At 34.4% G+C, this 12,828-nt stretch overlaps 1 protein-coding gene across 7 annotated transcripts in view; it reads right to left on the reverse strand.

Annotated features, from left to right (window-relative positions):
• The window catches only part of LOC138704910 (uncharacterized), a 148,043-nt gene that overhangs the window by 75,006 nt on the left and 60,209 nt on the right, over positions 1-12,828 (reverse strand). For 6 of the 7 annotated variants that reach the window (XM_069833311.1, XM_069833309.1, XM_069833310.1 and 3 more), the window contains 2 exons: positions 10,289-10,471; positions 1,331-1,468 (listed from right to left, as the gene is read on the reverse strand). In XM_069833311.1, coding sequence (XP_069689412.1) covers positions 1,331-1,468; positions 10,289-10,471 — 321 coding nt within the window. The remainder of the gene's footprint in view (positions 1-1,330; positions 1,469-10,288; positions 10,472-12,828) is intronic. The other variant, XM_069833306.1, reaches the window with a different exon arrangement.

The raw sequence follows: 12,828 nt of genomic DNA on the forward strand, positions 1-12,828 counted from the left end.
CCTTAAAACCCCGATATTCATTTTGAAACACCAGGTATTGGTATAATACAAGTGTGTGTGAAACAGAGCTATAAATAATTGATTATGGATTAATAAAACTAATTTTAGCATACTTACTTACTTACTGGCTTTTAAGGAATCCGGAGGTTAATTGCCTCCCTCACATAAGCCCGCCATTGGTCCCTATCCTGAGCAAGATTAATCCATTCTCTATCATCATATCCCACCTCACTCAAATTCATTTTAATAATATCTTCCCATCTATGTCTCGGCCGCCCTAAAGGTCTTTTTCCCTCCGGCCTCCCAACTAACACTCTATATGCATTTCTGGATTCGCCCATACGTGCTACATGGCCTGCCCATCTCAAACGTCTGGATTTAATGTTCCTAATTACGTCAGGTGAAGAATACAATGCGTGGAGTTCTGTGTTGTGTAACTTTCTCCATTCTCTTGTAACGTCATCCCTCTTACCCCAAATATTTTCCAGAGTGCCTTATTCTCAAACACCCTTAACCTATGTTCCTCAAAGTGAGAGTCCACGTTTCACAACCATAAAGAACAACTGGTAATATAACTGTTTTATAAATTCTAACTTTCAGATTTTTTGACAGCAGACTGGATGATAAAATCTTTTCAACCGAATAATAACAACAGGCAATTCCCATATTTATTCTGTATTTAATTTCCTCCCAAGTATCATTTATATATTTGTTACTGTTGCTCCAAGATATTTGAACTTCTCCACCTCTTCAAAAGATAAATTTCCAATTCTTATATTTCCATTTCGTACAATATTCTGGTCACGAGACATAATCATATACTTTGTCTTTTCGGGATATACTTCCAAACCTATCTCTTTACTTGCTTCCAGTAAAATTCCCGTATTTTCCCTAATCGTTTGTGGATTTTCTCCTAACATATTCACGTCATCCGCATAGACAAGCAGCTGATATAACCCATTCAATTCCAAACCTTCTCTGTTATCCTGAACTTTCCTAATGGCATACTCTAGAGCAAAGTTAAAAAGTAAAGGTGATAGTGCATAGAGGTGAAAAAATCTATGTATCATGTTACAAAAATGAGTAGTTAATATGGTATATATAGTATTATCCATGATGGAATGTATAGGGTCCTAAAGAGGTGGTTTCAGTCTTGTTATAAATTCCAGAACTCAGTCAACCTCTATAAAACTGAGTACTAGATTTTTCACAGATCACGGTGAAGACTACATCACCTTTTCTTAATGTCGAGTTCAACAAATCATAAAAGCTCTACCTTTCTGCCTCCTGTATACACGGACATGTCTATCTTTTGAATATACGTAATTACCAATTTCATTATCAGCTGCATTCTCCCTTCTACTTTTCACTGACATCTGTGGAATTTTTTTAGGTGACATCTTCTTCTGTTTTTCAGTAACACTATCATAGTCCTCCATTGTTTCACTGCCACTGCGTGGAATGGGACCTTTCATCATGTGTAAAAAAAATGGAGAAAAAAAAAGAATAACTTAATATAATGTGTTTCATATTCTTCGTGACTACACCGATCAGAGTATTTATATAAAGTTCAGTGCAGCCAATGGCTCATGCACTAAGCATCTATATGACTGTGGGGTGAAGTATACATATAATAGCCAGTGTTGTAAGTTTGCACTCGATGTTTATCAATAAAATTACAGTTAGATAAATGTGTTTCAATTCTCTCTTGAACACAAGGTATATATCTATGAATCACGGTGGGCATCAGATGGGAGCAATTCCGAAGTAGGTGAAGGAACTAAGATCTAAATCGAGGCTGACAAGAAGTAGAGTAATGAAAGTAGATGATAGTTCAGGAAGCAGTGTTGAAACAAAAGGGGAAAACAAGGTGAAAAAGCAGTATGACTTAAGGAAATGGTGTGGAGGGGAAATAAATCGTGAGAAAAGAAAACTAAGAACTAAATAAAGTAGCAATGTGGAAAAGTTAGCAGTGAAAAGTGCAAATAGTTAGAGATGTGAAGTGAGGAGAAATGTGCCATACACGAGGGGGGTCAAGAATTAGAAATATAGTATTTTTGGTATAATAATGGGTGAGAAGTGAATTAGTGGAATAATTGATGATGGACAATAAAAGACTAGTGGAAGAATTGCAATACTAAATTAATAAGTAATGACCTAAATGACTTGTACGAGAGGCGTTGTAAAATGGGGAGATGGCACTGTGTACTAATAATGTGAAGTACTGCCTCACCAAAAGGTATATTGCTTAAAGACAAATATGTTCATTCATTCATTCATATCTATGAATCACACATTCAAACAAATTCAGCATGTGAAATGCAAAGACCTTTTTTCTATGAAGTTCCCTGTTATGGACATTCCAAATAGTACTAAAATACATTGACCCGGAACAAAACTGAAAGTGGCAATTTAATTAAAAAAAACACACACACACACACACAAAACGTTATATTTGTTTCAATTGAAATGGAAGTAGGTTATACAGAGAAACACTGAACTGATATTCTGAGAATCAGCATACAAACTTGCTCAGCACGTCAGGACATCCAAAACTTCTCCAAATGTAATCTTCATCTTACGATGTTGGATGACGTATATACATCCGTTGATGTGACATATTACATACAAAACTTCTCCATTTACGAAACTATTAAAGTTGAAGCCTATAAAATAACTGACTTACATAAACTTTGTTCCATTGATCCTGCCACAAAATTGAATTTTCCTACGTAACTACATCCGAAATCAGATTCATGACCGAAAAATCTATTCTTATCACATGTTCTTCCAACTTCATAGCAGGGTAAATTGGCAAGATAAAGGATACTAGATTTATAAGGAATTCTGCATCCTCCACAAAGCCCTACTTATGATTTTAAAAAATTAGAATCTTGTATTCTACTCCAGGTGAAAGAATAACAGAACTAATCTTTCATGAAGTAAATAGGCTTCAGTATAGAACTGAGCTTCTTCAACATGGAGATGCAGGGAATGTGAACATTCGAAAAGTTAAATCAAGTAGCCTACTAAGTAATTTTTCAGATCCAACATTGACTTTATCTGCAGCATGCACTGAACCTTAATCTACAGAATAATAGAAAAAAGCTCCTGAAACATAATGCATGGCAGACTAAAATCTGCAAGAACAAGAAATCAATCAACTACAGTTATAACAACGTTCAAGATTGTCATCCATTCCTTTGCATCTTTATTACAAAACCAATAAATGAATTCACATTTATTCTTAACCACAGAGAATTCTATAGGACATAACATTAACGACGTGAACCCATAGGAGGCTTTGTTAAAACTCTATCTTATTTTTTAATATGAAACTTCAGTTATATAAACTAAATTGATAACATACCTAATGGCAAATACAATTAAGTTCAACATACATCCCGGAAAATAGAAAATATCCTCATTTTCATAAAAAGTGTCTTACCTGAATGGCCGAACAAGTTACAAAATCTCAGATTATTTTAATTATCCTGCAAATATACATCACGTTTTAGGTAAATCATTTTAATACAATTGAACAGTCGACAGTAAAATTAGTTGAATTTCCAGTAGGGATCAGTAACATTTTACTGCATTCTATTTAATTCATTCCCTTCATTCTAGGTAGTTACGTGATTGCAAAATATTCTGAACTCTAATGATTCTTACTTTCAATTCCTTTCCTGTTATACATGTTTTTCTACTTTTATATTGTACACAATACAAATGTGAAAAAAAAAAATGTTTTCTCCCCACAAATGCCCAGGTTTTGTCAGACTAAACATGAAGCATAGTTCCGGAAAATGAATAATGTCTCCGATTTTTTTTAACAAATGAATAATTTGAATTTTGTATTCATCCATATCAAATATGGAATATGAAGCAGTAGGTTAGGATCCGTACAGACAAAACCAAATCGATTCAATAGAAAAGGTCCAACACAGGGCTGCAAAATATGTCAAAATGGGAAGGGGGCAGGATGAAGAAGCAGTAAAAGACCTAAGGTGAGAAATTCTCAAATCAAGGCAACGAAAAACCAGACTGACCTCATTGTTTAAGGCACAAATGGGACACAAAGCATGGACCGACATCAATGCTAGATTAGTGACACCATCATACTTAGGCAGGGCTGATCATATTAGGAAGTTTAAATACAGAAAACAAAGAACAGACGTGGCAAAATTTTCCTTTGTTAACAGCACAATAGTAGAATGGAACAGCTTACCTGCGGCAATCTTTCAGGGTGGTCCTCTCAAAATCAACACATTTAAGGAAAGGTTGAGAAGATTAGACTGAAAATATAATTGTAGGTGCAGTGTAATTATCTAAGTTGTGTCATGTAATTAATTAAGTTGATATGTAATTAATTCAGGTGATATGTAATTACTTAAGTTGGTAATAGTTGGGTTTAATAGAAATACTTATAGATTAGGTATACTTTCGTTTATTGTACGTGCTATTATAGCATAGGTTTTTATTTATAGTCCTAGAATTATTACATCTATTTAATTATAGTTAGAATTAAATTTACGTTTATTTAATTTTTTTATTGCTCTAATTACTGTAAATTTTATGAATATAATTCTTGTAATGTTATTGTATATTATATATCACTGCCACCAGGTGTATACCCAATTGTAGTGTTAATAAATACATACATACATACATGAAGCCAGTTGTATAGGCCAATTTACCGACAAAGTCGTTGCACAGGGTGTGCATACAGGATCCTGTGTGCAACACCCGCAATGAGATGACCGTGCTTTAGCCACTGGACAGCCATGACAGCAGAAGAGAATTTTAAAATCTATAAAAATCTATGATAAGAAGCAGTAATTTATATATTCAATGTGCATATATAATTTATTAGCTTATGGTTTTATTATACAGAATGAATCGTAAATAATATCATTAATTTCAGGAGGTTATTCTTTGAGATATTTCAAACAAAAAATATGAATTCAGTTTTGCTCGTTTTTGTTTCCTTTTCGAGATAAAAATTGTTAAGCTTGTTAAGAGAACAGTGTATTATGATAATAAATGATATAAAGAATTTTAGTTTTGTCCTTTAGATGTGCAGAAATTTGAGTTGAACAAATGTAACATTTCATTTTGAAAAGTAATTTTAAAATGTTATATTTGTTCGGATGAAATTTCTGCATATTTAAAGGACAAAACTACAATTCTTTACATCATGTATTATCATAATACATTGCTCTCTTAAGTTGATTGAGCATATTAGAAATTAAATAGATGACTTCCCCAAAACATGCTATGAAATGTTTCTTATAAAACAATTTTTATCTCATAAAAGAAGCAAAAACGAGCAAAATTGTACAGAGTGATTTATATAGAACTAACACATTTCTTTCCTTCTTTATTTCAAAATGAATGAGCTAGCCACAATGTAGATTATCTTGGGAGATTACTAACCTTTATAGCAAATGTTGAAAATTCTTTATTCAGCTGAAAATTCACTTAATGACCAGTTTTTAACGTCAAATTAAGTAGGAGTTTTGATTCCCTGTCACAATATGTGCAGATCATAGGCGGAGAGAGAACAGTTTCCTTGGGAGGGGGGGCGAGGGGGAGAGGCAAAGCAAAATCATAGAATCCCCATATAACAGGGTTATGGGAGACATCATTTATCTCCTCCCCCTGTTATAGCTTGACCGTGGTACAGTATATCGGAATATGATGATTTAATAAAGGTATTTTCGGAGGACATGTTTCTTACAGTGTTACATCCATATCCACAATGTTTCGGACCGAGTTGTATAGGGCTTGAACTGTAGGTCAACTACAAATTATAATAGGGCATAACTTAAAACAATTTCTCTCTTTTTCTGTCTCATACAGAAACATATGCATGCACCAATAAAAGTACGTAACAGTGCTAACAGAAACCTTTTTATATGAAGCTTACCTTCCTTACAAGGTTTCATGAAAATATGTTGCATAGAAGAAAAGTTATTAATTTTGTCTAAATTCACCCTCTATAATGGTGTAGTTTCTTTTACATAAACGTAATGAGAGTTTTTATACAAAACAAATACGTTACTGTAACTACTGCATGAAGTTTGATGAAAATATGTTAGATAGGAAAAGAGTTATTCTTCCCCTATAATGGGGTAGTTTCTTTCATACAAACACATTGAGAGTTTGTATACAAAACAAATATGCTACATGTAACTGCTGTACAAAGTTTCACAAAAATCTGTTATATAGAAGAGATGTTATTAATTTTGTTCTGCTAGACACTGGACCTCTCTGCACTGACACTTCAAAACTGAATCCACTGCCTGACATTTTCAACACATGTTCTACACACTTTATGTGATGCACAGTATTTGTCCTGGTCGCCTAGTTTAATCCCTAAATATGCATCATATGCTTTTCATACAAAGTCTGATATATCTGTCCTTTGCTCTGGTTTTAAAACAGCCACAAATGTAGCAGAATGTGTTTGGATCGTTTTTACATTTTCGATTAATGGTGGCCATTCTGACAGGAATCAGCAACAAAAAAATACATGAAGTTGTCTTCTGAGAAAAAACCTGAAGTGATGTGCAAAATGGATACGATTTATGGATCCATCACCCTAAAATTAATAAAGATCAGCTGTTACTTTGCAGTCGGCAAAACTGACGTAGACCTGTGATTAATCATCCTAGGAAATAATAAGAAATTTATGCAGTACAACGGAGCCTGATCCTTTGCTTATTTTGCCATCGTTATCACCTTCACCTTTATCTATCTCGCCTACTTCCATATTCATGTCATTCTATCATACAGGGCAAATAGAATCCGACTTAATGGATGCTCCACCTCAGAACAGAATTCTTCATCATAATCATCAACAAAATAGACAGAGGCATAAATGGCATATACTCCAATATAAGCGACATTAGAGAAAAAATAGAGCCTAATTAGCTTTTCTCTTCAGAGATGCCATTTCAATACCATATTAATAAATTTAACTCAATGTATGTTTGATTACTATTAGTAACGTTACTTATCAAATGTTCACATATTAGTGCTGTGTATTTTACATTTGGCATCAATTTTTTCTTAGCTTGAAAAAGTTTAATATTATTTATTACCACTATGCAGTATTGTTTGATTCTCTGGCACGACCACAGCAAAGGAATAAGGATTTGAGATTTGGCACTTGGAACGTAACTAGTCTTTATAGAACAGGAGGGGTAACATTAGTAGCAAAAGAACTAGCTAGATATAGAATAGACTTCGTAGGAGTACAAGAGGTTAGGTTAGATGGGAATGGCATATCACAAATAGGAGATTACTTGTTGTATTATGGGGAAGGAAACAATAATCACCAATTAGGAACAGGATTCTTTGTTCATAAAAGAATAAAATCAGCAGTAAAAAAGGTCGAATTTATCAGTGACAGGTTATCATATTTAGTACTTAAGGGTAGATGGTGCGACATCATAGTTATAAATGCTCACGCCCCTAGAGAAGAGAAAGACGACCATATAAAGAATAGCTTCTATGAGGAATTGGAACATACTTTTGATCAGTTCCCTAGATATCACATGAAAATTTTATTGGAGGATTTCAATGCTAAAGTAGGACGGGAGGATATTTTTATACCAACTATTGGAAAAGAGAGCCTACACGCAATTAGTAGTGACAATGGAGTTAGATTAGTCAACTTTGCCACATCGAAAAATTTAATTGTCAAAAGTACAACATTCCCCCATAAGGATATACATAAATATACTTGGACTTCTCCAGATGGATTGACACACAACCAAATAGATCACATCTTGATAGATAAACGGAGACATACTAGTATAGTAGATATTCGAACTTTCAGGGGTGCAGACTATAATTCTGACCATTATTTGGTGATTGGAGAATTAAGAGAAAGATTATCAGTAGCCAAGCGAGTAGAGCAACAAGTTAATATTACTAAATTCAATATTTTGAAATTAAAGGACGAGGAAGCTAAGCAAAATTATCAGGTCGAAATTTCGAATAGGTTTGCCACTTTAGAAAGTTCCGACGAAGTTGAGAAAGAATTAGATGTTAATAGCGTGTGGGAAAATATCAGAGATAGTATCAAAATTGCAGCTGAGCAGAGTATAGGTTATTATGAAACTAAGAAAAAGAAACCGTGGTTTGATGAAGATTGTTGCATGGTAGTAGAAAGAAGGAAACAGGCAAAATTGAAATTCTTACAGGATCCAGTTGAGGAGAAGAGAGATAATTATTTCAATGAAAGACGGGAAGCAAGTCGTACACTTAGGAATAAAAAGAGAGGTTACTTGAAGGAAAAACTGAATGAGGTAGAAACAAATAGTAAGAATAAAAACATTCGAGATTTATATAAGGGTATAAAGGAATTTAAGAACGGATATCAGCCAAGGGTAAACGTGATCAAGGATGAGAATGGTGACTTGCTTGCAGACTCTCCATCAATCCTAAACAGATGGAAAAACTATTTTGCGCAACTACTAAATGTACATAGGCCAAATAGAAATGATCGGGACGAAATTGAAATACAAACTGCTGAGCCATTTATACCCGAACCCACGCTTTCAGAAGTCGAAATTGCGATAGAAAATCTGAAAAAGTACAAGTCTCCAGGTATCGATCAAATTCCAGCAGAATTAATACAAGAGGGTGGGAGCGCATTATATAGCGAAATTTATAAACTTGTACTTGCTATTTGGGAAAAGGAAATTGTATCAGAACAATGGAAGGAGTCCATAATTGTACCTATTTTTAAAAAGGGGGACAAAACCAACTGTGGTAACTTTCGAGGAATATCACTTTTGTTGACGTCGCACAAAATTTTGTCCAATATTCTTTTGAGAAGATTAACTCCGTACGTAGATGAAATTATTGGGGATCATCAGTGCGGTTTTCGGCGTAATAGATCGACTATTGATCAGATTTTTTGTTTTCGACAGATAATGGAGAAAAAATGGGAGTATAAGGGTACAGTACATCAGTTATTCATAGATTTCAAAAAGGCTTATGACTCGGTTAAGAGGGAAGTATTATATGATATTCTTATTGAATTTGGTATTCCCAAGAAAATAGTTCGATTAATTAAAATGTGTCTCAGTGAAACATACAGCAGAGTCCGTATAGGTCAGTTTCTATCTGATGCTTTTCCAATTCACTGCGGGCTAAAGCAAGGAGATGCACTATCACCTTTACTTTTTAACTTCGCTCTAGAATATGCCATTAGGAAAGTTCAGGATAACAGGCAGGGTTTGGAATTGAACGGGTTACATCAGCTTCTTGTCTATGTGGATGACGTGAATATGTTAGGAGAAAATACACAAACGATTAGGGAAAACACGGAAATTTTACTTGAAGCAAATAGAGCGATCGGTTTGGAAGTAAATCCCGAAAAGACAAAGTATATGATCATGTCTCGTGACCAGAATATTGTACGAAATGGAAATATAAAAATTGGAGATTTATCCTTCGAAGAGGTGGAAAAATTCAAATATCTTGGAGCAACAGTAACAAATATAAATGACACTCGGGAGGAAATTAAACGCAGAATAAATATGGGAAATGCGTGTTATTATTCGGTTGAGAAGCTCTTATCATCCAGTCTGCTGTCGAAAAATCTGAAAGTTAGAATTTATAAAACAGTTATATTACCGGTTCTTCTGTATGGTTGTGAAACTTGGACTCTCACTCTGAGAGAGGAACATAGGTTCAGGGTGTTTGAGAATAAGGTGCTAAGGAAAATATTTGGGGCTAAGCGGGATGAAGTTACAGGAGAATGGAGAAAGTTACACAACACAGAACTGCACGCATTGTATTCTTCACCTGACATAATTAGGAACATTAAATCCAGACGTTTGAGATGGGCAGGGCATGTAGCACGTATGGGCGAACCCAGAAATGCATATAGAGTGTTAGTTGGGAGACCGGAGGGAAAAAGACCTTTAGGGAGGCCGAGACGTAGATGGGAGGATAATATTACAATGGATTTGAGGGAGGTGGGGTATGATGATAGAGACTGGATTAATCTTGCACAGGATAGGGACCGCTGGCGGGCTTATGTGAGGGCGGCAATGAACCTTCGGGTTCCTTAAAAGCCATTTGTAAGTAAGTAAGTAAGTATGCAGTATTGTTTATTTACCAATAATATTTGTTGCCAAAATCGCAAAACATTATTTTCAAAACCACAATATTGTATCCATATTGCATACTAAGGGAGAAACACAACTAAAATTACAGTAAGCAATGTGCTACTCTAAGGAAGAAGCAATATTAAGAAATTGATCACCTGATTCATATTCTGAGGTAGGTTTCTTCTTTCTAACTGCATTAATTGCAGTTCTCTTATTGGATTTTGTAGAATTCTCTACAAGTGTCTTCTTATTCTTCCCTTTTTCCATTTTTATATTCCCCTCGAAACTCCCTTTACCATACTCAGACACAGGAGGACTTCCATCTCGTTTGTTATCATCTTAAAAAAAAAGAAGAAATAAGAAATCAAGAGTAATATTTCAGTTCTCTCACAATATTGTATCCATATTGTACACTATGGGAGAAACACAACTAAAATTACAGTAAACAAGTTTACTTTAAGGAAGAAGCAATATTAAGAAATTTAGCACCTGATTCATATTCTGAGGCAGGTTTCTTTTTTCTACCTGAATTAAATGCAGTTCTCTTACTGGATTTTGTAGAATTATCTCTTTTTTCATTTTTATATACCCCTCGAAACTCCCCTTACCATGCTCAGACACAGGAGGACTTCCATCTCGTTTATCATTGTGACGGTTCCTCAACCACACCAATATTTAACTTGGAAAACCAGAATGAATTCAGAAAAGGAAAATAAATTCAAATTACCATACCTCCTTTATTATAATTATCTCTTAAAAAAAAAAACATCCAACAACAAGAATATTCTCTTTAATTATGATCTCTATCTAAAAAGGACATTAACAAGAAAAACTTCCGAAAATAAGTAATAACAATATCTCCCTACATCATAATGTTTCTTAATATAGAATAACAACAAAACCTTCGGGGAAAAACCAAACAAATAACCAAACTATTTTCAATTAACAACAACCCCTTTTTTACATATCTTTTAAAAAACTGTTAACCCACTTATGTCCCATCTCACAAGCACAGTCTCAAGTTCCCGGTGTATACTTATCGGATTCTAACGTCAATTTTAAGTTGGCTGATTCCTCCAGCTGAGCTGATTCCACATTCTTAATCGTCTGTCTCAGGGCCAGTCGAGAACTAACTTCCTTTTCCAACCAAGATCACTACCCTATCCCCCTCCCCTCGAACATTCAAGTAGGAGGTGGAGGTGGATCAACGCATGCGCACCAAAATAGCTAAAGTTTTTGACACACTGGGAACGGTGTTACAAATATATATGTAGAAGAAAAAAAAAATAGCTAAATTTTCATTCTGTCGGATAACAATATAAAAAGGCAAGCATACCGTAACATCATCATCTTAAAAAAAAAAAAGGAACAAGAAATCAAGAGTAATATTTCAGTTCTCTCACCATAACAACAAGAACACCAACAATAATAATAATAATAATAATAATAATAATAATAATAATAATAATAATAATAATAAAAAAATAATATAAAATAAATGTAAGAGACTTTATAGATTAGTAATCTTCATCTTACGACGTTGGTGACGTATAAACGTCCGTTGATGTGACATATTAATGAATTTAAATACTATTATAGTCACAATCATGCCATGGTATGAAAGAAAAATTTCACAACCTCGAGCGGGATTCGAACCTGCGACTTCCTGTACTCCGGTCAGGCGCTCTACCACTGAGCTATCGAGATCGTCTCACAACAAAGGCTTGGAATTATCCTTTCATACTGGCGACTCTGTTATAGAGTAAGTACTGTCCATAGCGTCTGATCTAGTCAGCACTACTTATGGGTGGGAAGAAACTTTACAAATGTAATCTTCATCTTACGATGTTGGTGACGTATAAACGTCCGTTGATGTGACATATTAATGAATTTAAGTCACAATCATGCCATGGTATGAAAGAAAAATTTCACAACCTCGAGCGGGATTCGAACCTGCGACTTCCTGTACTCCGGTGGCATGAGAACATCTCGATAGCTCAGTGGTAGAGCGCCTGACCGGAGTACAGGAAGTCGCAGGTTCGAATCCCGCTCGAGGTTGTGAAATTTTTCTTTCATACCATGGCATGATTGTGACTATAATAGTATTTAAATTCATTATAGATTAGTTTTTAAAATGTTTTATAGAGAAGAAATAGTTGAAAAAATACTAAATTCACGAGACAATACATACAGAACTATTAAGGAACTGTGTAAACTGAATAATAGTCATTATTTAACAGGCATCGGATCACAAAAACCAAATAAGCTTTTCCACTGTCTCGAAACTCTCTCTACATGCTCCAATACCTACATAAGCTTCACAGAATTATGTTATGCCAGTAATGTGAAAGACGAGGCATTCCATGACTGTAGGCCTACCATAGAATTCAGAAGTTTTCAAAGCTGCTTTACTACCAGAAAGTGTTAGAATATTAATCTTTGCAACCCTTCTTTAACACTACAAACGTGGACAAATTATTAGCAAAACTGACGATTTTTATGGTACAATTTTACAAAATTTGACTTTTCAATTTTGACTGCATTTGACATTTTCACATATTTCTGTATACTATAATCATAAAAATGTCAACAGTAATCTAAATTGAAAAGACAAATTTTGTAAAAATATGTCACAAAAATCGTACATTTTGCTAATAATTTGTCCACATCTGTATATGCTTGCCATACTGACCAA

The sequence above is a fragment of the Periplaneta americana genome, chromosome 8, assembly GCF_040183065.1.
Source record: "Periplaneta americana isolate PAMFEO1 chromosome 8, P.americana_PAMFEO1_priV1, whole genome shotgun sequence".
Lineage (NCBI taxonomy): Eukaryota > Metazoa > Arthropoda > Insecta > Blattodea > Blattidae > Periplaneta > Periplaneta americana.